This window comes from Eulemur rufifrons, chromosome 16, assembly GCF_041146395.1.
Source record: "Eulemur rufifrons isolate Redbay chromosome 16, OSU_ERuf_1, whole genome shotgun sequence".
Lineage (NCBI taxonomy): Eukaryota > Metazoa > Chordata > Mammalia > Primates > Lemuridae > Eulemur > Eulemur rufifrons.
The window spans coordinates 90,486,839-90,512,774 of NC_090998.1; the positions used below are offsets into that span (position 1 = coordinate 90,486,839).

General features: G+C 52.4%; 1 protein-coding gene across 8 annotated transcripts; it reads left to right on the forward strand.

Moving 5' to 3' along the window:
* SEPTIN3 (septin 3) lies at positions 1–25,269 on the forward strand. 8 transcript variants are annotated; one of them, XM_069489697.1, is made up of 13 exons: positions 1–224; positions 2,027–3,144; positions 3,187–3,579; positions 10,117–10,308; positions 13,804–13,932; positions 14,557–14,638; positions 14,989–15,126; positions 16,388–16,505; positions 17,455–17,550; positions 19,676–19,775; positions 21,353–21,404; positions 21,703–21,796; positions 23,955–25,269. In XM_069489697.1, the coding sequence occupies exons 2-13, from the start codon at positions 2,046–2,048 to the stop codon at positions 24,018–24,020; spliced, it is 2,559 nt and encodes an 852-aa protein (XP_069345798.1). In that variant the 5' UTR covers positions 1–224; positions 2,027–2,045; the 3' UTR covers positions 24,021–25,269. The 8 variants fall into 8 exon arrangements, with proteins under 8 accessions (XP_069345798.1, XP_069345799.1, XP_069345800.1 ...); XM_069489698.1 differs by lacking the exon at positions 13,804–13,932; XM_069489699.1 differs by lacking the exon at positions 10,117–10,308.
* Positions 25,270–25,936: the final 667 nt, after the last annotated feature.

Here is a 25,936-nt window from a genome sequence, read left to right on the forward strand (position 1 = left end):
AGAGCACAGCCCAGCCCAGCTGCTGGGATGTAACTGTTGGGGACAGGTCAGGAGAGAGCCAGGCCCTGCACCTGGGGACTGTGGCCTACAGGCTGAATGGGAAGCCCATGAGGGGAACAGAGGGACCAGGCCCCATGGCCAGAGTCAGGGCACAGAAGGGGTGAGGGGCCTGCCCTTGCCTCAGCTTCCCAGACTCGGTGGATGCCTCTTGTCCTCTGATCAAGGTAGGTGGGTACAGGTGTGTGCGTGCGTGAAGGATAGGACCTATCCAGGGAGGGTTGGGGACTCAGAGAGGGGACGGGGAACTGAGGACAGTAGAACAAATCAATCTCAGAAACGCTGTCCTCTGGCCTGCTCTCTGCATGTGGGTGTGCACACTGAGGGTGGATGTTTGTGTGTTTGTGGCTAAGTTCAGAGTAAGTGTGTACACACCCAGGTGTACGTGGTTCTGAATGGGCGGGCAGGAGAGTAAGGCTGCAGGGCTCTGCCAGGTGGGAAGGATGGAGGCCGGGACAGTCTTGGGTACAAATATGTGGCTGTAGAGGGATGAAGGAGGAACTGATGAGTAATTGTGAGGAATGATGAAGACCCCTCCGGTGTCCTGCTTTCCCTATGCCTGCTCCAGGCCTTGGGGACCTGGCTATACGATAACTCCCTGCCCCCACGAGCCCCTTGTGTTCAGAACTAAGCCCTCCTGCCAGCCCTGGCCTGGTCCCCCAAACAGCGTGTCCCAGCCTGCTGTGTTGAAAGCAACTGAAACAACTTTGTACCAGAGGGTGAGTTACATGGAGCCCACAGTGGGCACGAGCTGGCCATCTGGGGGCCCTGGAGCCCACCTCAGGGAATGGCCCATCTACTCAGACCACAGAGTCCTGACCAGCATCCTCAACACCACCCCTCTGCCCCCTCCCTGCCTCCAGGTTCTCCTGTGCCATGCAGCCTGCCCAGCCCACCCCACCCCACCTCCACAGCCCTGGAGCTTTCAGCTATGTCCTCACGGCTTTCCTTGCCTCCTTGCCTCTGTTCCTCTCTGATCTCTCTGTCACACTGTCCTTGCATAACTGTTCCCTCTTGCAGATCTGACTGGGTCATCTTCCAAGGGCTAAGCCTTGTTGTCACCAGGCTTGGTCCCCAGCTCACCTGACCCTTGTCTCCCTCCTCAGTCCTAGATACAGCCTAGGATGCCCATGCTGGATCTCCAGAAAGGTGCCACACTTTTTCACCTTTGGGCCTTCTGTATGAATAGCCCAACCTCAGGCCCAGCCTCCTTCCTTTGGCACCAGAGATGGAGCTAATGCCTATCCCTAATGCTTCCCTTGGCGTAGCCCTGCCTACTTCCTTGCCCTGCACCCGGGGACGGCAGGCTCCTCAAGGGCAGGGACTGTGGCTTGCTCACTGGAAAATCTCCTGTGAACACTCATTACTTCTCTTTCCACGCCTCGCCTTCTCCAGGGCATGCTCAGCTCTGACTCTGACTCTGGCTCCAGCACTGGCTCATCTCAGGGCTCTTTCCTGGTTCTGGGCAGGGGCCCTGGGTCTAGACCCTGTTCTCAAGCCCAATCAGTCATCTCTTGGCCTCCTACCTGGATGCCTGAACTCCTGTTTCGGCTGCTGTGGATGGGAATCCATAGCCCTTTGTCTCCTTCCAGAAGAGAGAGGCAGATAGGTCACCAGTAACCACTGCCCTCCTCCAGAGTCCCTCAACACATGTGACCTCCACAGAGCTGTCCACAGAGAGACGGGCCATGCTCAGGCCCAGGGAGAGGAGAGGTAAGCCCCGCCTGAGTTCCCTCTGCCAGGGGCAGCCTGTTCTTGGCACGCACCACAGCCCTCCACGTGGGAGCTGGCTGGGTGTGTGTGAGTCTGCAGTAGGTAGGAGCTATAGGAGGACTGGAGGAAGACACATGTGTACTCCACTAAGGAGACTGGACAGTCCCAAAAACAAGCCCCCTTCAGACCTGGCTGAGACATGCAGGCCTGAGCAGCTCACCCTTGCCTGGCCCTTTCTCTCTGTTGATTGCCTCAGGGAAAGAAAAAAGGCCTGGATGGACCACAGCTTTGCTCCTGCTCCTCCAGAGATGCAGCCGCATGGGGGCCCAGGCCCTGGAACCTCCTTCTCCCACAGTCACATGCTGGGGTGCCCTACCCGCCCCTCAAGGCTCCCTGGAGGAGCGTCCCCCCTCATCCCTGTCCTCAGGAAGACTATCCATCTGGATGCCTTCCCCCAAAGCCATATCCCACAGACTTCCAGCCGACCAGGCCTTGGAACCAAGGCCCAGAGTGCATCCCCACAGGAGACTGGCATTGCCCCAGGGGCTTCCCTGAGCCCCCTGCCTGCCAACAGCCTTGTGCCCAGGAAGCTCAGCTCCATCTCCTTAACGCTCCGTCAGAACAGCCAGGCACGGCCCCTGGAGCCCCTACTTTCTCACTGGGGAGAGTTGCCCACCCCAGGAAAGAAGGCTGCTACCCACGAAGGAGGGAGGCTGTCTGCTTCAGGCTCACCTGTGACCCTAACGCCAGGAAGCAGGGTCCACTCCGAGGGCCCAGGGAACCCGCGTCTGACCACACCCAGCAGGATGCCCACAGTGGAGAAGCCTCTGGTGAGTTCACACCTGGCCTTACCTTTCCAATCCCGGTTAGCCCAGAGTGAGCCAGTCCTTGCAGGGCCAGACCCAGCAGGTCAGGGGCGCCCTGTCCCAGTGACTGCCCACATGCCTACCAGAGCTGCTTCGGCAAGAGGCAAGACCCGGTCCAGGGGTATCCCCAGACCTCGGGTGCATCCCCAAAGGGCCAATGCCATTATGAACTTGAATGCTGTGGACACAAGGACAGATACAGCCAGATATTTAGCCACAGTGGCCACCAACAGACCTAGCCTGGCTACCAATTTGGCCACACCAAACACACCCAGATTGGACACAGGCACAGAGTTCCCTGCTCTGAAAACCAAGCTGGGCACAGCCATGGACTTATCTACAGCAGGCGCAGCCAAATCAGGCAAAGCCATGAACTTGTCTACAGCAGGCACAACCAAGAATCTGACTACAGTAGGGACAACCAAGCCAGGCATGATCATGGATTTGATAACCCCAGAGCCAGATGAGCTGGGCAGAACGATGGCTACAGCAGCTACAGCCAAATTAGGCAAAGCCATGAACTTGTCTACAGCAGGTACAACCAAGCTAGATATGACTGCCGGGGGCACAGCCATGGATCTGGCAATACCAGGGCCAGTCAAGCTGGGTACAACCATAGCTACGGTGGGCACAACCAGGTTGGAAACAGCCATGGCTTTGGCGAGAGCAAATAGAGGCAAGCTGGGCACAGCGATGGATTCTCTTGCTTTGGACATAAGCAGGCTGGGCACAGCCATGGGTTCAGTTGTGCCAGTCACCCCAGACCCAGCCACTGGGGAGACCCCACTGGACAGGGTTAATGACCTGACCACACTGGACATTGCTACCTGCCTGGTGATGTCAAGCAGAAGCACAGCCCCAGCCCTGGACCACCCTGCAACAGATGCTGCCCCAGACCAAGCCACAGAGACTGCCACTCTGGACCTGGCCGGAGAATGCAAAGGTAAATGCAGAGAAATGGGCTGGGGATGCACTGGGCTGCTGGAGGGCAGGGGGTGTATGGAAGTGGGTCATGCTTGGAGAACTGGGAAAGGGAGGGAGGACTCTAAGGTCAGAGTTGAATGGGATTTTGGGGAAAAGGGAATATGGGCTGACGGGTTGAACGCAGAGTTAGGACCCTGAGCTGGGTCCTAACTGACTGGTCAGACGTCAGGCTGAGGGAAGCCATCAGAAGGAAAGTTTACTGGGTAACTTGTGGAGCAGCGATTACGCTGAGTCCTCCCTTTAGCATCTCCCAGGGTTGTTCTTTGTTTCCTGAAGAGTGGGAATAATCAGGTGATCAGTAGATGAGGCCAGCTTTTAAGCCAAACCTCCTATGTGAAAATACTGACCAGCACTTGAGTAAGCAGTGATTTGTCTAACAGTACTCGTCACTGCAGCGCTCCTCTGAGTATGAGATAATGACTGCACCTGAGACCTTCTAAATCCATTCACACTCAGCCTTTCAGGAAGGTATCTATTGCTCAGAAGGTGCCTTACTTGGAAGTCTCTTCCTTGGCTCCTCACCCGCAGCCCTTTAGTCCTGAAAGGTAGGTTGGAGACTTGTACTAATATATATGGAAGTCCTACATGGAACAATAAACAGGCAACACAAGGGCTAGAAGTTCATTTGGTTTCAGAGTTTGTGACACGCCTAAAGTCACACCAAAGCTGGTTGATGGCAGTAAGCTGACTGGAACCCAGATCCTGGAATTCTGCATAGGGCAGCCTCATTCCCAACATTTCAAAGGCTCAGAGATTCCGGGTCTGGAAAGGTACATGGAAAGCATCCAGCCCAGTACCTGAATTGGGTCTTTGGGCTGTTGGATCCCTTCTCATCCTGCTCTGCGGACTCCGACAGGGGACCTCACCCTGGCTCTGGTCTCCCTGTACAGCCTCCATGTTCAGCCTGGCCCTCTCTCCTGAAAGGTGGACAGGGACAGCCACCGCCTGCTGGACTCCTCTACCCAGACATCTCTTGGGCATGTCCAGAGACAGCCCTCCCCTTTCTTTGTGAACTGCCGCCTGCCTGCCTGACCTCACTCCCTTAGCTGCAGGCAGCTCCCACCTTCTATCCTGTGACTAGAAACGTGGGTGTCCTCCTTTCCCTCATCTTTCTCTCGCAAGCTCATCCAGCTGTCTGGCTGTCTGTCCCTCCTTTCCATCCTTCTGCCCCTGTGAGGCCACCTCCCTCCCCCCTCCACACAGCTGCCACAGGGGCTCACATCCTGGATGGCAGCACTTTGGGCTTCATATTCCTCGATGACTCACCATTACCTTCCCTTGAAGTCCAGCTCCCCAGCCTAGCATCCAAGGCTGCGGACTTCTCCAGCCTCTTAGCTCTATGTACCTCTCTGGAATTTTCTCTGCCTCAGTTGCACCCAAGAGCTCTGGGTTGACCACCAGCACCACGCAGCTCTCACCTCTGTGCCTCCTGGCCTCTGTGCAGGATGCCCTTTCGTTCTTCCCTCCTGCCTCCGTTGGCTTTCCCATCTCGGCCCTCACCTTCTCCAGAAAATCTTCCACAACCCCTCTCTCCCCAGGGTGCCCACATGCCTGCACCCACAGTACCCTGTGCAAACCCCAACCCCCTGCTCTAGGACAATCCAGCTTCCTGTTTCCTCCACTAGACCCAGAACCTTTGATGGCAGGGATGGCCATCCTCATCCCTGTGCCCCATGGCCTGGCAATCTACTGTCCGTTTATGTTGACTGAATGCAGGAAAGATTTTTCTGATGGATAAATTGAGGCAGAGGGAAGTTCCTGACTAGCCCAAGGTTATAGGGCTCATCATCCCGGAGCGGCGCCTGGAACCCGGCCCCGACTCAGGGCTCCACAGGCTCCGGGCCTGGGCAGGACCGCGGCGAGCCAGCGCAGCATCCCAACCACCGCGTGACTCACGCGCGCGCACGGCCGCGGGCAGCTGCCACTGATCCCCTGCGCCCCCCCCACCGGCCCCAGCCCCGAGGGTAAGGGGCCGGGTCTCAGATGGCGGGCACCCGGAGCCCGCAGGCACGGCGTTCTGCGCGCCCGCTGGGCCGCCCGCAGCCGGGACCTAGGGCCGGCTCCCATGTGCGGGCGCTGGCGCCGCGGGAGGGGGAGGGGCCCTCGGCGGGTCGGCGGGCGCACGGGTCACGTGGTGCGGGTGGCAGCGGCGGCGGCTGGCGGCGGCGGCATCGGTGCGCGCGGACAGGGGCAGCGCGGCGCCGAGCGAGCCGAGGCGAAGTCCCGGGCGGGCGCGGCGGCGCGGGGCGCAGGGGCGGCGCGGCGGGGCCGCGGGCTGGGCGGGTGGGCGGAGAGCGCCGAGGGGCGAGGCCCGGCTGCAGGGGCCGCTCGGCCCAGGGGGAGCCCGCGCCCTGCTCAGCGTTGCAACCCCGCGCCCTGAGCATCTTCCCGGAGGAACAGAGACAAAGGAGGATTCATGTCCAAAGGTAGGGCGGCCGGCCGGGCCAGCGGCACCCTCCAGGAGGAGCCTGTGGCCCCGAAAAGCGCGGCGGGAGGTGCTACCAGGGGGAGGGTTGCTGCGCCGCGGAGCCCACGCGCGGTGACATATGCACGGACACACGCACACACGGTGGCATATACCTCGAGAGATAAAATCTTGGAGAAAGGCACACACAGGACGCGGGGAGATAACAGGGACCCACGGATACGCAAGCAGGGACAGATGCGCACAGAAAGCCCCACGCTGGAATACACCAAGACGCACACACACCAGGCACAGGTACCAGGGCCACGTACAGCCAGATGAGAGACCTGTGCGCTGACACAAATCCCCTTTTCCCCTCCTTCCCCAGGCACACGCTGAGACAGGCACCAGCTGGTGGTCTCCAAGGGAACTCGCTGGCCTCCAGAGGACTGGGATGGGGGAAGGGGGTGTCCTTTGCTACTGTCAACGGGGAAAGACTAATATCGTTTGTGATTCCTTTTCTGAGAGCCCAGGCCTGGAGCTGAGGTGGACTGGAAGTGTCTCTGCGGGCGGTGGTGGGGTCTTGAAGGCTGCTGGGGGCTGGGGAAGATCCCCAGCTCAGGAGAGAAGGAAGAGGGGGCCAGCACTAAGCCAGGGTGGCAGGTGCTATTTTGGAAAGGTCCCCTCCCCCAACTGCCACCTTCTCAATAGAGGGGTGGGGTCCCTGGGCCAGACAAAGACAAAGCCATTCATTTGCCTGTAAAAGCAAGCACGAGGGTCCTTGCTCAGCTTGGGAATGAGGTACTGGTTCTGTGGGGGACTCCACCAGAGCCGAGTCAGGTGGACAGTGCCTCTCCCTGGAGCACCGATGGGGTCTGTAGCTCCTGGCAGAGGGTGCTGCAGACAGATCCCCTCTTCTCCAGGGACCATGGGAGAGCTGGGAGCTTAGTGGGGGCACTAAGGACCATCTAGCCAGGGTGGCATACTTGAGCTGCGTCCTGCTGTGACTCCATCCTGAGCTCTTCACTCTGATCCCTGTTGCCGGGAGGGAGGAGGTCTCTTAACCGGAGACTGTGGCCAGCCATTTGCTGGGCAGGGGTCGGCTGCTCTGCAAAGGGAGAAGCATCTGAGGGAAGAGAAAGGTGATGGCTCTGAAGTGACACCTGCTTCATCCTGGGGCTTTCATTTATTCATTCATTCATTGCTGAGCGCCTGTGGTATGCTAGTTACACTGGGGCACAGGGACCAATAAGACACGGCCTCTGCCCTAAAGAAGGGTGGGAACGCGCACATATTCAGTGCCAGGTAATGTATGTCCACGGTTTTGTATCACCTTCACAGCCACCTACCAAGGTAGGTACCACCCCCACTTTTCTGAGGAGAAAACTGAGGCTCACAGAGGTCACCCAGCCAGGACACAGCCTGGGTCAGCTGGCCATCTGAGGTTAGCATGGTAGGACCAGGGCAGCTGTAGTGGGAGAGGACAGAACTGCAGAATCCAGCTCCAGGGTAGCATTTGTTCTGTGCTCTAGAGGTCTTCGTGTACTTGTCAGGCTCCCTTGCCAGACAGTGGGCCCTCAGGGGCCACGACCTTGTCTGGAGTACAAAAGTGTCCTTGGCATTTAGTCTAGGCCTTGGCTGGAGTGGGCCCCCATTTGACAGCACATGAAATGGACTGGATGGGATGGAATGAATGAGTGAGTGAGTGTGATGAGTGCCAGTGTGCCCACAGCGGGCCGAGGCATCCCATGAGACAGGAGAGCAGAGGCCTTCCTGGGGCAGCACTGGAGCTGAAGGGTAAGGCGGAGTAGGACTCAGCCGGGGGCGGGATGGGGCACAGTGACCTGCAGCATGTTTATAGTACTTGTGACTGATGGGTGGCTGTTGTCAGCATGTGCCTGGCATGTAATTGGCATGTAGTTGGGAGGGGGCTGACCTGCCAGCAGTGCTCTGTATAGTGCACACAATGGGTGCTCGTATGTGCTTAGTAGAAGAATGAAAGTGAGAGCCACTGTGTCCTGGACCTGCGGCAGGCTTGCTGCAGCCCCCTAGAAGTTGCTTGGGAACCTGGCAACTTAATCAGGGTCTGTCTTTTGGGAGTGCTCTTGTAGGACGCTGCAGTTAACGGGCCAGGGCTGAGCAGGCCATGATGAGGACACACACTTTATGAGAATACCTACAAAACCCCTCATAAATAAATACCAGAGTCACTTTCCCCACCCCCACCCCAGGTACATCTATCTCACAACACAGGTATGGAGTCCTGATGTGGCCCACTGTAGAGGCCTGAGGGCCATGCAGAAGGCCAGCCTTCCAGAACAGCTGGGGAAGGAAAATGGGGCAGTGGCCCCAGTGCAGGTGTGCCGAGTGGGGCTGTGAGCCACGTGCAAGAGTGGAGGAGCAGGGCCAGGCTGCTGAGAGTCAGCTGCTGCAGGGCTGAGCCAATCTTGCAGCCGTCTGGAGCCTCCTGGCTGGCAACAGCTTCCTGGGAAGCAAGAGAGAGCCACACCAGGCCCTGGGGAGGTCCCGAGGCTTTGTGAGATTGGGCTGTGCCTGAGAGTGACAAAGGAAAGAACAGTTGCCCATCAGGAGAGAGGGTCTTGCCAGTACTGGTGGAAGGACCAGGTGGTGGGGGACAAGGGCAGACTCCTGGCTGGGTTTAGGGGTGGAAGGGAGCACTGCTGTCCCCTCTCCCTCCTGCCCATCTGCTGCTCCATGAGGCCTCGCTGTAAGGCTGACGCTCGTCAGGGCTGTAGTTATGAACCATAGGATTCTAGAACGGCAAAGCTGGAGGGCGTCCTCGAGAGAGTGTGGAGTCTAATAATGCTGCTTGTGTAATTAGCATGTGGGGCACCTCCCTTTGACAAGTGCTTTCACATGCACTGTTTCATTCCCCTCCAGACAAGCTGGAGGACTTGAAAGGGGCAGGGGCAGGAAGGTCTGGGACTGTGAGGATGGCGCTCAGTGCTCCTAAGCATCATCGTGTAGTGCTCACCACAGCCCTAGTCCTGATCCTAGCATTTTACAGAGGAGGAAGTAGGCTCCCTCTGCTCACACACAGAGGTGACGAGTGGCAGAGCCAGGCTCTTTCTCCCCACCCATTCTATGGATGGGGAAATGGAGTTGCTCTATCCTTCAACCTTACCCTGTGGGCAGTGGCCAGAAAAGGAAGCCCACAGATTTCTGCCAGATCCAGAGGGACACCTGCCTTTCCCCACTGGGAGCGGCTGGTTCCTCAGCCTCTCCTTTCTTCTGCCACCCACCATTCCAGGAGCACACTGTGTCATCTTAGGCAAGTGATGGCTCTCATCTGGTTCTCATCTCCTCCCCTCTGGCCCCTGGTCCCACAGATTCAAAACTATGGGAGTGTGTCTGAGGTACATACACCCCTACTTTGCAGTGGTGCTCATGGAACAGAGAGGACACCGAGGCTGGGAAATGGGAGTTGATGCCCACTCTGCAGAGAAGGTAGCCCTGTTTGCTTCTAAAAGATGAAGCCGCTGAAGCCAGTGACAGTCAATAGATCAGTCCAGGATTCTAGAGGGTCTTTCCCTTTATCTGGGGAGGCAGGACTCAGTTCTGAATAACCCCAGACATTTCTTAGACTAGTGGTTCTCAACTGGGGTGGTGTTTCCCCACCAGGGGACATTTGGTACTATCTTGAGACATTTTGGATTGTCACAACTGGGGGGCTATGACTGGCATCTAGTAGAGGCCAGGGATGTCACTAAATATCCCACATGCACTGGCCAGCACCCCCACAAGAAGGATTTATCCAAATGTCACTAGTGCCAGGGTGGAGAAACCCTGGTTAGACACACAGGTGTGGTGTTTTGGCCCAGCAACTAGAGGACCTGGTACTGGTCCAGATTTTGCATCTGACTGTTCTTCTCTGTGCTCCTGAGAGTCCTTGCTTCTCTAGGCCTCAGTCTCTGTGTCTATGAAATGAGGGACCTGGACTGGATGACATTAATGTCCCCTCCGGTCCCAGCTCCATATGATTCTGTATCAAGAGAAAAATACTGTGGCCTCCATGTGACCTCTGCTCTCTTCCTGCCCGCCCCTCCGACCCCTCCCACCTTGGCTTTGCAGGATTCCCAGAGACCAGGACGGACGCAGCCATGTCAGAGCTGGTGCCTGAGCCCAGGCCTAAGCCGGCAGTGCCCATGAAGCCCGTCAGCATCAACTCCAACTTGCTGGGCTACATCGGCATCGACACCATCATCGAGCAGATGCGCAAGAAGACCATGAAGACCGGTTTCGACTTCAACATCATGGTCGTTGGTATGGAGAGCCATGGGGTCACTGGAGGCCTGTGGTGGGCAGCATGGAGGATCACATTTCTTTCCCCAGAACGGCCTCAGTGTTGGCTTCTCTAGGATGAGCTTTTCCTAGAAGGGAGCATTTCACCATGCTGATCACAGAGGTCTGACCCCTTTCTCCCCTCAAGACCAGCTGATCCAGGGGTGGGAGCTTGGGGTACACGGCTAGCCTGGCCCCACCACCAGCTGGGTGTATGCAGGCAGCTTTACCTGTTCCTGCTTTCAGGTTTGAGACATGGAGAATCATCAATGTCCTTCTCTATTTCCAAGAGCTGGTGGGCAGATGGGATGAAGGGTGGTCTTATTTTTTATCTTTGTAGTGCTTTAGAACTCCAAGAGAATTTCCAGGGATTTGGTTACTGAGTAGGGTCATAGAATGTAAGAGCAAGAATGACCTTTGCCACATCTCAGTGAGGTGTTCCCTCCATGCTGAAACAGGGGTCTGGGCATCATCCTTCTTTCCTCTTCTTCCTTTATCCTCCAATTTAATCAACCATCAGGTCCTGTCCATTTTATCCCATCAATATCTCTTACATCTGCTCACTTCCCTTCATCTCCCCTGCTGCCACCCTAGGCCGAGCTAGGTTTCTCACCTGGATTTCCATGGTCACCTGACACTGTGCAGCTCAGAGTGCTGACCTTTAGCAAGATAAGCTCAGCTGGAGCTTGGGCCAGAGTGTAAATCATCTGGAATGTCTTATTATAAAAACATCAGCTGAGCTGAACAGTGTGCTTAGTGACATAGTTGATTTACCTCTTAGTGCAAACTGGTAGCAGATGGTTCGTGGACCCTGGCAGGTGGGCTACAGGCCACACTTTGGAGTGGCACTGATCCTACTGGTTCTCTGTCTCCTTTTCTCTCCAATCTATTGTCCACCAGTGATTGAATAATCTTTTTTTTTTTTGAGACAAGAGTGTCACTCTGTTGCCTGGACTAGAGTGCCGTGCCGTCAGCCTAGCTCACAGCAACCTCAAACTCCTGGGCTCAAGTGATCCTACTGCCTCAGCCTCCCGAGTAGCTGGGACTACAGGCATGCGCCGCCATGCCCGGCTAACTTTTATATATATATATACATTTTTTTTTTAGTTGTCCAGCTAATTTCTTTCTATTTTTTTTTTTTTTTTTTTAGTAGAGACAGGGTCTTGCTCTTGCTCAGGGTGGTCTCGAACTCCTGAGCTCAAACGATCCGCCCGCCTTGGCCTCCCAGAGTGCTAGGATTACGGGTGTGAGCCACCTCGCCTGGCCTGAAGAATCTTTCCAACTTACAAAACTCATCAAATCTCCTATCTTACTTAAAACTCTTCAGTAACTCTCTTTTAAACTCAGGATACGTTTAAACACCAAGTTTGTCCTGGCACTACCTGTCCAACTCCTCTCTGACCACTTCGCATCTAGCATTCTACTCCTCACTCATAAGGAACACTTCTTGACTTGCCTTGCTCTTTCCTACCTTTGAGCCTTTGCATTTGCTGTTCCCTCTGTCTAGAACTCCCTTCCTGCTTTTCATGGCTCATTTGAAGTCATCTTTCAGGTTTCAGCTTAGTCGTTGCATCTTCCTAGAAGTTTGTATTGATCCCAGAGAGACTGGATTGGATTCCCTTTGCAGTGCTGTCAGTGTTCTGTGGTTATCTCGTTCATGGTGGTTATTACAACATATTGTAATGGTCTGCTCATGTTTTGGTCTCCCTCACACAAAAATGACTCCTTGATGGTAAGAATGATGTCTTGTTCACTGTTATACCTCCAATTCTAGGACAGCACTTGGCACTCAAGAATACTTAATGGGCCGGGCGCGATGGCTCACTGGTTCGAGACCAGTCTGAGCAAGAGCGAGACCTTGTCTCTGCTGAAAATAGAAAGAAATTATCTGGCCAACTAAATATATATATAGAAAAAATTAGCTGGGCATGGTGGTGCATGCCTGTAGTCCCAGCTACTTGAGAGGCTGAGGACTTAAGCCCAGGAGTTTGAGGTTGCTGTGAGCTAGGCTGATGCCACGGCACTCACTCTAGCCAGGGTGACAAAGCGAGACTGTCTCAAAAAAAAAAAAAAAAAGAATACTTAATGAACAAATGACCTTAGAAAACATCCCAGACCAAGAATGGCAAATTCAAGACCTGGGGCCACTTCTCTTCCCAGTGGTGCCCCTGACAGACATTGCTGGACAGTCATGGCACATGTTCAGTCCTGAGCCCAGATGTAGCCTTTTTAGCATAGTAGTCCAGGTGGCTACCACCAGCTGGTCAGCTGGAAGGAGAAATGCACCTTATTTGTCATCCCTGGTATCTTCCAATTCCCTCTCTCCCCACCATCCCATCAGTAAGGAAACTGAGGCCCAGGGGGGCAAACATGACTAATCCAAAGGCATGCAGGGGAAGTAGCACCGTTGAGTCTAGACCCTAGGCCCTTACTCCCCAGCCTGGTTCTTTTTCTAATGTTCCACAAGATTGCTCTAGGCCAGCATTCCTTAGACTTTACTGTCCGTATGATTCCTCTGGAAGCCCAGTTAAAACACAGATTCTGAATCATAGGTCTGGGCCGGGGCCTGAGATTCTCCACGCCCTAAAAGCGGAAGGCGATTCGGACGCTGCTTGTCAGTTGCAAGGCTTTCTTGTGGGATTCTTGGGCACGTTACAGTTTGAGAAGCACTGCCCAGACCAGTGGTTTTCAAACGATTTTTAGCTGTGGAACTTTTCCTAGAGATGAAGTCTTCTGCAGAACTGCATGTGGAAACCAGGTGAAAAGAGTGCCATAGTGAAGGCAGTGGAGGTGGGGGCTGTGGCCTGTCTACGTGTATCCTCACAGGACACTGGGGCTTCTGGGAGCACAATTTAAAAAACTGCTACACTAGAATTAGGAGTGGGTATGGAGCCAAGAGGTTCTTGGGGTCCAAGTTCCTGGTGTCACATTTATTAGTTATGTTGCCTTGTACATGTTTTATGTGAGAAGAGGATCAATCTCTCTAGGACCGTCTATCTCAACTGGGGATAAAGATAGCTCTGTTGCAGGACTCACAGGGCAGATACAAAGGTGAATTTGGCTAACAGTTGTGAACATGCATTATGCACTATGAGGCAGTATCAGAATGCAAGGTAATTCTCTTTTTACTTTTAATATTATTAAAGAGTGAAAACCTAAGCAAAAAATCAAACCAATAAAACAAAAAACTGCTACACCAGACAGATGCAGGGATTGTCCCCTTTCCCAGTGGTCCTGGGGCTCCAGGAAAGAGAGAACGTGGAATCCAATTGACGCTTTCCCACGGCCTTCTCCAGTAAGCAGGAAGCCGTTCCCACCTGCCTGCTCTCCCCATGCAGCTTCTGCATCCCCCAGGGAGTGGTCACACGGGCAGTTGGCCTGAATCACAGTTCTAGAATTCTGTAAGTTCATGGGGGGCTGTTAGACTCAGGAGGTGGAGGTGGGGTCTCCCTACCTCCTCCTCCTGCTTTACCGCAGGCCAAAGTGGACTGGGCAAGTCAACACTGGTCAACACACTCTTCAAATCCCAAGTGAGCCGCAAGGCCTCCAGCTGGAACCGGGAGGAGAAGATCCCCAAGACGGTGGAGATCAAAGCTATTGGGCATGGTGAGGACCAGGCAGGGACCCTGGTGGGCTTTGTTCAGAGGGAACCTCTGCCAGAAAGGGGAAATAATGGGGCTTATTAGGGAGTAAGACAAATAAAAGGCAACCTAAGGCAACAGAATTGAGCACTATACTCTATGAAGCAAACTCCTTAGACTGCTGGTTCAGGAAGGGGGGTGCTAGAATGCAAAAAAGCGGGACTTGGGCCGGGCGCGGTGGCTCACGCCTGTAATCCTAGCACTCTGGGAGGCCGAGGCGGGTGGATCGCTCGAGGTCAGGAGTTCGAGACCAGCCTGAGCAAGAGCGAGACCCCATCTCTACTAAAAAATAGAAAGAAATTATATGGAAAATAAATTAAAAAAAAAAAAAGCGGGACTTGAGCTAGATGATAAAGCACGGGTAGGATTTAGACAGGTAGAAAGGAGGAGGGTATTCCAGGTGCAGGGAACAGCATGAGGGAAGGTGTTGAGGTGAGAAAGACTCTTAAACTCAACTTCTCCAATTGGTCCTGAAGAAAAGAGAGGCCTGGGTCTCCCTGGCTAGCAGGCTGCAGGGCACCTGGGGTCAGCTGCAGGACTGACCTCTCTGATACCTTTTCTTTTCACATCCCCCCTCCCCCGCCCCCAGTGATAGAAGAAGGCGGTGTCAAAATGAAGCTGACTGTCATCGACACCCCGGGCTTTGGAGACCAGATCAACAATGAAAACTGGTATCTGTCTGCCTCTGAGATTTTCACCCTAAACACTCTGCTAGGAAGATACTTCACATGCTGCAGATTCATTCACATTGAGAATGAATACGAATTGGTTCCTCCATGCTCTGCAGCTTCCCATAGCCCAGGCAGAAGCTAGATCCCCTGGGAAGTTCCACCCTTGCCTACTAACCACCCAGGAAAGCCATGGTAGGGGGTGCTGAGGGAGAATCTGCCAGCAGGTATCCTAGACCCACCAGGGGAGGTGGGAAATGAGAAGGGTATGAGACGATTGCTACCTAAGCATGCCCAAGCTGCGCTCCCAGGTCCTGTCCTGATGCACCCACCTACTTTTCCCCACCCCTCAGCTGGGAACCCATTGAGAAGTACATCAATGAGCAGTACGAGAAGTTCCTAAAGGAGGAGGTGAACATCGCCAGGAAGAAGCGCATCCCTGACACTCGTGTCCACTGCTGCCTCTACTTCATCTCCCCCACGGGACATTCGTATGTACCAACCCACCCCTGTTGCCGGGCCTGGCTCTGGTTTGCATCGGCTGCCACCATTCTGGATTGGATAATTTATATCTTGACTCAGCTGGGGAGGGCCAGGTGGGCTGGAATAATAGTCATGGCCCTGTAACCTTGGGGTTCCCCAGGCCTCCCACAAGAAAGTCTGACTTTCTTGCTAGGAGGTTAAAGTTGACCAATGTCAGCCACCCTCCTACCCACTGGTGTCCCAGCACCACAACAAGACTGTGCCAGCAGAGAGAACTGCCCCAAGGAGGTGGGGACAGGGCTACTGGATTGGGCTGGTGTTTTGGTGGGATGTGGAACCCAGCTAGCTATATGCACTTGGAGGGTGGCCAACCCAGCACGAGGAGCCAGGTGTCTAGAAAGGAAGGGCGACCACAAGTGGAGTGTGCTGGGAACTCCGGTCATGAGTGACAGGTGGGCCCCATGCAGGAAATGCCAGGAGCAGGCAGAGGATGGAGATCCCAGCAGGCCAGCATGCAGCCTTCCTGCGGGGGCGTGCATCTCATAACTCATTACTAAGCCCAGCTGCTGGGCCAGATTCAGTGTGCTTGAGAGGATGGCACAAGCAAGGTAGACCCCAAATTTTATAGGAACAAGATTCTGAGCAGGTGTTCAGTGACACAGGGAGGAGGGATATGAAACAAAAACCCTGGGCTGGGCCCAGGGACTCAATAAGAGGTCCTTCCCTAGGCCTTGACCCGGGTCAGAGTGAACCATAAGGCAGCCTGACTTAATGAGTCCCTGGTTGCAAAACAGAGCCAGACTGTGGCCCGAGAGCCTGGGGCAGGGGGCAGGCTGGGCCCTCAGGTTGTGGGAGGGGCAAGGCTCTCAGTTGGGCCCAGCAGGACTAACTGTGGGGGCCGGGCAGAGTCAAAATAGGACACACACCAGCAACCAGAACACAGGGATGTATGGGTGGGGCCAGCAGTCCACAGATGTTCCCAGGAGAAAGAAATCCCTAGGTCAGAAGAGATGTCATGGAGGGTTGGTTTGAGGGGGCTCGAAGAGAGGCAGGATTTGTGTGGGAACTGAGGAAGGAAAAGGGAAATGGTGCCACTGCTCTGTAGACAGTGAGGCAGTTGGGTGTGCGTCAGAGAGGAGAGCGGGCAGCCCCTTGGCCCCAGCCGGTGGCCAGCCCAGTCCTCTTCTCCAACGGTGCCCTGGAGTGGTGGCAGTGGCTGAGTGGGGGAGGGCAAGGTGGCTCTGACATCCCACCTTCTCTGGGCCCCAGCTTGCGACCTCTCGATCTCGAGTTCATGAAACACCTCAGCAAAGTTGTGAACATCATTCCTGTCATTGCTAAGGCTGACACCATGACCCTGGAGGAGAAGTCTGAATTCAAGCAAAGGGTGAGAAGGCCCCCTTTCTCCTTTTCTTGTCTCCATCCCTTCCTTCCCCTCCTCTGGGTCCAAGCCATCTCCTAGCCCTTGTCATTCTTTCACCCCCACTGCAACACCCACCCCCACCAACTCTCCACCCCGGCTCCTCCTTAACCATTAAAGAGGCTGAGGCTGGTGGTATCTGGGCACCAATGATAGAGATGAGTTGGTGCAGCTCCAGCTGCTTCCTTCCCACCCTCCAAGCCAACCTGTGGAGACCACTGAATACCTGCATCACCATGAACATGAGGATCACTCCTCAAATGTTAGGTTACTTGAAGGACTAGACTAGTCAGTCAATCAACTGCCACTGCCGGCCAGTCCTTATTGGCATCTTCTATAAGCTCAGCCCTGTGCTGGATGCCTGAGGGTAGGGACTTGGGGAGGGGGCGGGATTCCAGAGAAATGAAAAGACAGTTGCTTCCTTTAATAAATTTGCAATCAGATAGAACAATGAAGGGGTCCTGGATGGCTTCCTGGAGGAGGTGAGACTTAAGCTGACCTTGAAGACCTTGAAAGAGGGCAGACTGAAAGGCTTGGGGTGGGGAGGGCCTCAACTCTCTTCCTTGCAAACAGGAACATAAGCACTGGGGCATGAGCACTGCCCAGTGAGATCTGCACTCAGCTGTGCTGCTTGTCTAAATCTTAGTCTTAGGGACCCTGAGACGAGCAGGCTGGTTGTGAGGACCCAGGGGCCTGAAGCCCTGGACTCGTCCTCCTCTCGAGCTAGGCTGTGGTCATCACGTAACTGGGCCTTGCATTTACTCAGGACCTTCCTGCTGCCCAGGGTCTTGGAGTTCAGAGATGACTGTGGATCATCGAAGGCGGGATCCATCTCTCTGACTTCAGCTCACGCACACGTAACTCCTCTTCTGTTGTCTTGACACTTGGCTGTCTTGCGTCTCCTCCGTGCCTCTAGGTTCGCAAGGAGCTTGAAGTGAATGGCATTGAATTCTACCCCCAGAAGGAATTTGATGAAGATTTGGAGGACAAGACAGAGAATGACAAAATCAGGGTGGGTGCCTGGGGCTTTGCTCATCACACAGATGCCCCCTGGAACCCCTGGGACGGGTCTGTGGACTTCCTCTGTCTACCAGCTTACCTCCTGCCATACTCCCTGCCCCACCTTGCCTGACCCACAAAAGCCTCCTCTTCCCCCACAGGGTCTGGCAAAACCAGAGTGTGGGGTGATGGAAGGGGCACCAGGCAAGAAAAGCACCCAGCTGGGGTTCAGGGAAGTCTATGCTCTAGGCAGACCCTGCCTCAGTTTCCCCTCTATAAAATGTAGGAGTTAGTCTAGGTGAGTGGCTTATAGGCTTCCTGTGTCTAAAGAACCCTTTTTAAAAAGTTAAATCTCAGAACTCCAATATACAAAATATACAAGCAGAGATGCTTTCCCTGCCCCACAGCAGCCGCCAGCATCCCCGCTGAGAATCTTTAGGCTCCATGAATCTGGCTTGGAAACCATCAGCCTATGTGATTTCTAAGGTCCTCTCAATTCTAAATTCCTACAATTCTGTGATTCCACATCAGAATCCCGGGATCTGGTCTGGACTTTTCTATTAATCCACTGTAACGTGAGACATATCACTCTCAGTTTTGGTCTTAAGTCTCCTCCTCCACCAAGAGTAGATAATCTGGCCAGGTGTGGTGGCTCACGCCTGTAATCCCAACGCTTTGGGAAGCCGAGGCAGGAGGATCACTTGAGGCCAGGAGCGCGAGGCTGGGGTGAGCTATGATCATGCCACTGCATTCCAGCCTGGGCAATGGAGTGAGACCCTGTCTCTAAAAAACAAGCAGAGCGGATACTGTAGCAGAAGCCCCCTATCTGATGTAGTTGAGACTGGTAGTTGGTCAGTTAATTGAAATAAAATGATTTTTTAATGATGTTTAACAAATCTTTAAACATAAATGTTTAAAGATTTTATGAAGTTAAGTTAAAATAACAAAAGATATATATCACATTCATTAAACATTCTTTTCACATAGAGCCAAGCCCTCTTCCTTGATGATAAATCCACTCTTAATGTGAAACAACGCACCTTTATCAAGTCTTTCTGAAACATTCAACTGAATTTTTTTTTTTTTTTTTTTTTGGAGATGGGGTCTCACTCTGTTGCCTGGGCTGGAGTGCAGTGGCACCATCATAGCTCAGTGCAGCCTGGAACTCCTGGGCTCAAGCCATCCTCCTGCCTCTACCTCCCAAGTAGCTAGGACTATAGGCGTGCGCCACCACATCCAGCTAATTTTTAAAACTTTTTTGTAGAGACGGGTCTTTCTCTGTTGCCCAGGCTGGTCTTGAACTCCTGACCTCAAGTGGTCCTCCTGCCTCAGCCTCCCAAAGTACTGGGATTATAGGTGTGAGTTATCGTACCCAGACACAATTTTCAGAGCAGCAACTCTCCACATGCATGTGTCTTTAATTTATATATTAGTTAATTTATCCAATTACAATAATATACAAAGCAGGCAAATAGATTTGGGAACAAACAACTGGCTCTTGATGAACAAACAACCCACTTGGTGGAGCAGAGGGGCCCACGAATATCATAAAGTGGCTTCGTGCTCTGGGAGTTCAGTGGGCATGGGCATCTGCCAGTAGGTTTCACGGGAGATGGTGTAAAGCTTCGGTGAGTCTGGCTGTTGCTTGGGTGGGGATTGTTTAAGAGAGGTCTGTTCTGGCTAACTCAGTGTTGTTCCAAATCAAAGGAGACATGTGAGCTGGGTGCAGTGGTGTGTGCCTATATTCCCAGCTACTTGGGAGGCTGAGGCAGGAGGATTGCTTGAGCCCAGAAGTGCCTGGGCAGCATAGTGAGCTCCTGTCTCTAAAACTGTGACAACAGCAACAAAAAAATATGTGTTAAAGCACTGTGAAAAGTATGAAGTCCTCTAAAGCTGAAGGAAAGCTGACTTACTGAGGTTAACCAGCCAGGCAGTGGTGCAGTCAGGGTTGGACCCAGGACCCCTGACCTCCTGAGTCCCAGGCCAGTACTGTTTTCAAGAGGCAGGTATTACTAAACGAGCATCAGAAATGTGTGGTTCAAGGCCAGAGGACCCTATGCTGCCCTGCCCTTGGATGCTCAAGTTGTAGGAGGAGGACTATGCATATGTGTCTGGTTTGTGTTTCTGTCCCTGTACAGCAGGAGAGCATGCCTTTCGCTGTGGTGGGAAGTGACAAGGAGTACCAAGTGAATGGCAAGAGGGTCCTCGGCAGAAAAACTCCCTGGGGGATCATTGAAGGTAATTCAATGCATCTTCTGGAAGAACTGGCTACTGATCAATTATCCAGTAACAATTTATTAAGCATCTATAGGTCAGGGCACCTAAAAATATATGCTATAAAATGAATGCCAGCCAGATTCTGCCCTTAAGGAGCTTACAATCTAATTGAGAACATGACACAGGCAGGAATCAATGAGACTGATTTAGCACTGACTCAACTAGTTAGAGGAGCTTAGTAAGGACTGGGGAAGCCAGAGAAAGGTTTTCACGTGAAAGGGGATGTTATCTGACAAGCTGCTGAAGGGTTGTTCAGATGTTGCCATTTCCATGTTGTTATGAATGGATGTGACCTTGGGCAGTTCTTGATGGTTCTGGAAGTTGTCAAAGGATCACGTTAATGATCTTGTTCGATACGATAACCTAAGGAGGGGAGCCAGGCAGGTGTTCCTGTCCTCAGAACGTAAGCCGCTGAGCCACTGGCATCTCAGGTTAAGTGCCTTGCCCAAGGTCACAGAACTTGTCAGTGGTGAAACTTGCTTTTCAGACTCAGATATTTTGATTCCAAAACCAAAGATTGGCTGGGCATGGTGGCTCATGCCTATAATTCTAGCACTCAGGGAGGCCAAGGTGGGAAGATCGCTTGAGGTCAGCAGTTTGAGACCCGTCTCAGCAAGAGCAAGACCAAGACCCTGCCTCTACTAAAAATAGAAAGAAATTGGCCAGGCAACTAAAATAGAAAAAAAAAAAAACAATTAGCTGGGTATGGTGGCACATGCCTGTAGTCCCAGCTACTCGGGAGGCTGAGGCAGGAGGATCTCTTGAGCCCAGGAGTTTGAGGTTGCTGTGAGCTAGGCTGATGCCACGGCACTCTAGCCTGGGCAACCGAGTGAGACTCTGTCTCAAAAACAAAAAAGCCAACCAACCAAAAAAAAACCCAAAAACCAAAACCAAATATCATCCATGGTCTCACGTTGTCTCCTTTTCCTTTGACCCTTTGTTGGGTTTTTTTAAGGGTATTTTCTTATCATCTCCCTTGAATTGGAATTATTTATGAGAATATCTGTCTCACTCATTAGATTATGAGTCTAGAGGGTTCATGTCTTAATCCTCGTGCTGCTCCCACAATCCTTGGCAAGGATTTGCAAATACTAGGTACTTAATCTATGTTGAATTGGATTTATCATCTAGTGCATGACTTTTCTTAAGATGGCTCAACTGTAATTTTCTATGTGTGTAACTTTCTTCCAATCAGATTTTAAGCTCCTTAAGGATAGGAGCCATGTCTTAGACTTTGGCAAGTTTCTTACAATCCCTATGCATTAGTTTTCTCTTCTGTAAAATGGGAAAAATAACAGTCCCTCTTAGCTATTATTCCAGCGTCTAGAACAGCATTGTGCCTATTGTAGCTGCTTAATAGACATTTGTTCAATGAATAAAATCCAGTGCATGGAAGCGAGTGAACCTCTGGAAGGGTTACAGAATAGCCTTTGGCTGTCTCCGAAATGCCTCCATGACCTGAACAGAAATTCACCTCCTGGGTGTTGCTGTATTAATGAAATGACCACCTGTTTTGTTTGGTTTTGTTTTTTTCATAGTGGAAAACCTCAACCACTGTGAGTTTGCCTTGCTTCGAGACTTTGTCATCAGGTAAGATGTCCCCCCGCCAACCCTCAGCCTAGATGACAAGTTGAATTATTTCAGTTCAGGGCCATCTGCTCAGATTCACTTTCTGAGTCTCCAGGTCTGTCTGACAGAGCTTTCTGCCCAGTTCCAACTCCGGCCTCGGAGCAGAAGGGGATGTAGAAGCATCACTGGCTCCTGGGAGTGGGTCCCAATCACTGGGTCCAGTGTCCATCAGAGGGATGTATTAGCTTCAGATACGTGTCACCACTGCGTCTTCCTGCCCCTAACTGCATCCCTCTTCTTCAAACCCTGTGTCCTTTAGGACCCACCTCCAGGACCTCAAGGAAGTGACACACAACATCCACTATGAGACTTACAGGGCCAAGCGGCTCAATGACAATGGAGGCCTCCCTCCGGTGAGCGTGGACACAGAGGAAAGCCACGACAGTAACCCCTGATGACCCCTTCTCTGTCATCACACATAGCCACTTCTCCACATGCACACATCCCAAATACCACCACCAACCACCTTCTTCCTTTCAACTCTGTCCCACAGGCATGTCTGGTGTTTGTGGAGCACCTTGTCTACATCGTGTGTGTGCGAGAGGGAGAGAGTGTGCCTGCGTGTGTGTGCATGCAGGGGTGAGCTATCTTCATTGCCCTCCCTGGAAAGTCCCTTGTAAGTTTGATTCCTCCATGACTGTCCATTTTCTGTCTCCTTTCCTTGTGTCCCAGAACAAGGCCGTGTGCTTCACTCAAGAGGTCTTGGGGTGGGGGGTTCACTTAGAAATGATGGGAGCAGGTAAGCCACAGGCAACTCTTATCTCCGAACCTGCCCACAAACTGGGGCTGTAGAGACTCTCCAGGGACAGGTGGCAGCAGAGCTAGACCTGGTGGGAGCAGAGAGTTAAGGACAACCTTCCCTGTAAGTCAGGGTAAGGCTAGGGCTTCCTGGGGACAAGAAGGTCATCGGAGAGCAGAGAAGTAGGCCAGAGCTGGGTTCCTGCAAAAAGAATTAATGTCTAGGAAGTGGAGCTCCACTCTCCAGTCTGTGTCGTGTTCACTGTCCCGAGGTCACCACCGTGTCATCGTTGCAGACTGCTGCTGTCCACACTCACCTGGCTTCTGCTTCTGGGCCAGTTGCCTGCATCTGCTTTCTCCCTCTTCCTCCTCTCTTCATATGTTCCTTCCTCCCTCCCTCTCCCCTGCTCTTTAGATTAATCCACTTTAGTAGCTTCATTTCTATATTTAGAATTTATGCCCAGTCTACTTTCAAAAATGATTTTAGACCACCCTCAAATAAGATCACAACTAAAAGCATGGGACAGCACAAACTGAGATTACTAGAGAAATCAGAGCCGTAGCGAGGAATTGGAAAGAAAGTTTCTGCAATCAAGCACTGAAATGGGCCCTGAGTTTGTGGGCAGCCAAGGCAAACAGGGAGCCCAGCGAGTATGTGGGTCCCAGGGCCGGGGGAAAGAAAGCACGTGTGCTGGTCAAGGGAGAACCTTTTGTGGCGGCATTAAGTTCTAGAAGAACTAATTCTAAAGAAGTATCAGAAAAAATATACAATATTTGCATTTCTTGGTGGTTTGGCTTGAGAGACAAATTTTAGACCACATCTCCCTTCCCTACATTGGATTTCTCTCTGTTCTAAGCTGGCTTCTCTGTTGCTCCCTTTGTCTCATACATACTTCACTTCCATTTTACTTCTTTTCAATTCTCCCTCACTTTTGTGAAGCTAATTACATTTATGTCTGTCTTTCTCTGCTTTTGCCTGATTCCCCTCCTCCTGCCTACTGTAGACATTCCTGGTGATACCCGCCACCATACATTTAGCCTCTTCTTGCCTTTCCCTGAAGCCCTGTATTTATTAATGCAGATATTTCCCCTGTTGGTTGTATAAATAAGTTACTTTTTTCCTCTGATCTGTAAGGTTGCTGAAATTCGGGGCTAGGGAAACAATTTAGCCTTAGGAAAGGGAAAACACCGAGTGATACTGTTTACAATAACCTCATACAACCTCCTGTCCCATCTCCTGGTCCAACCTAGGTGTTTAACTGGTCCTCTGAATCCCAGCATTTATAATCACAGTCCTTTATCACTCAGGTGCTAGGAAAAATTATAGACTTAAGATCCAAGATTCAGTGGACCAGGAGACAGAGGTGGGGTGATCAGATCACCGGGGATCCAAAAGCTACGGTCTCGGTCTTTCCTGGAGGCTTGTTTACCAATCCAGCCCTCATCCTCTCTTGCTCACAAAGTTACAGGGTAGGCCCTTGTCAAGATAGAACAGCTGCAGTGCTGTAGCCCAGAGGTTGCTACTTTCAACAGAAAAGGGATCCCCGGCTGCTCCAGTGAGCAGTCCTGTGTGGAGACATGGGACTGGACACCTGGGACCAGCAGAGGAAGATCTAGGGGTGCGGGTGGTGGGCATTGGAGAGGCTGATAGGAGTATGGTGCCAGGCACCCCTGAGCATTGATTTCAGCTCCCCTTGGAGAAGCTGTTGTGTATGTCTGCTGCCAGCTGCTGGTCTCCACACCTCAACCTCCACGTTCTCAACTCCCCTGCAGGGAGAAGGCCTCCTGGGCACTGTCCTTCCTCCTGTGCCAGCCACCCCCTGCCCCACGGCTGAATGAAGGCCATTTCAAGCGCTGCTTCTCCCTCCATCCCTCTCAGCTGTCCTGCTGCAGGGCCAAGCCCTTTTTAGCGCTGTGCTTGTCCAGCCCACCGCCTCAGCCCCTCTCAGCCCTCAGCAGGTGGGAGGGGCCAGCTGCCTCTTTAGGACAGTTGCGTCCTCCATTTATCTAACCCGCTGCTCTCCTCCCAGTGGAATGGAGTTCTGCCAGCGCTGCCCCACTCCATCATCTGTGTCAGCCGGCCCCAGTCCATCTGTAGGGTGAAAGAACTCATCAAGAGCTGCTTCTGCCCTTGCAAACCCATACCAGCTACTTGTAACCATCCTAAAGGGCAATGGCATTGCTCCCTGTTCATTCATCTGCATGAGCTACTCTTGACTTCCTGAGAGGGTCAAGAAAGCAACTTTTTCTGCTTGTCAGATTCATTGAGATCAGCTGTGTGAGCCCCAGTGTGGGACAAGAGTGTCTCCTTCATTGCTTAAAAGTATTCATAAGGGTGGGTCACTATAGATGTTGGGGAGCAAGGGCTAGGAACACTTTTTGAAAACTCACCACTTGTGGCTGGCCCAGAGTGTGGTCACATACCCTCCCCACCCCATAACGCGGCCACTGAGGAACAGTGGTGTTCCCCAACAGACATTGCTAGAGTTGACTTCCTTATCCCCAAATTTAAAAAGATAACAACACACACACAAAGCCCCAGAAACCCATAAGATGTACAATCTAGGAAGAAAAATAGCACCCTTCTGTCCACTTAGCAATAAGAGGGATCTCTTCCCCAGTGCCCTGCCTACTCCTATCCCCACCCCCATCCCATTAATGTGAGTAATGAATTAACCTGGCCACAGGTGGTTGCTATAGGCTAATGGAAAATACCTGACGAAGGGCAAAGCCCCCATCAGATGCATGAATGTTTGCGAATGTTGGCTGCCACTGCCCCACACACTGTGTCTTTGTAGAATACCCCCTTGCCCACCCCACTACCACCTCCACCTGGACACAACTTGCTCAAAGGCTGGTGACTTGTGGGCCACTCATCTACAACCAAGTCCTGATGGAGCAAGAGGCCCAAGCCTAGGGGATGCAAGAACGACCCATTTCTTAAATGTTACCAGTCCCAGCCAATCTTATGGTGACATTATGGTTAAATTTCCCAACTGAAAACAAGCCAACAGACACTCAAAGTGGTCCTGTAAATGTTGCTAGACTTTATGTGTTGTACAACTAAACATTGCTGTTTGAACAGTAACTGCTTGGCCTGTCTTATTTGTGCTCCTTGACCAAATCAGCCATTACACCATCTCACCCATGTGTGGAGGGTGAGACAGGGACCATCTTGGTAAGAAGTAGCCACAGATGTTAGAAACAGGAACACTTTGTGAGGTCAGTTCATCTTCAATTGGCATGAGGTCAGACCCCAGTCATCATTTCCTGGGGTTTTGTATCTAAAAATGAGTGATGGAGCTATCACACCTGATCTTGAGGGATGCTGTGCTTTGCACAGCCTGTCTCCAGTAAAAATGACGTTTATTTTCATTCAATTAACTTCCTAGCTTTCCCTCTGCTTTTTCCTGAAGGCATAAGGACCAAGTCAATGAAAGGAGTGGGCCTGTCTTGCCTAGAGAACTGCTTATTTTACAGTGAATACTTTAAGAATTTAAACTTAAGCACTAGCTTGTGTTTTCCTTGAACTCAAACTAATCCTTCCTCTCCTTGAGGTGCACACTCTCATTTGTATCCAGCAAATAACACAACTTTCCCCTGCATATTATTTCTCTAATGTGACAACTAGATGCAGTTATGTTTGGGGCCTCAGCATTCTGTAGGGTGAGTGCAAGGTGAATGATGGGAAGCGGTTTGGAGGGGTCAAAGTTGGTGGAAGATGAGGCAGGAGGCTCTTGGAGTCATTCAAGTAT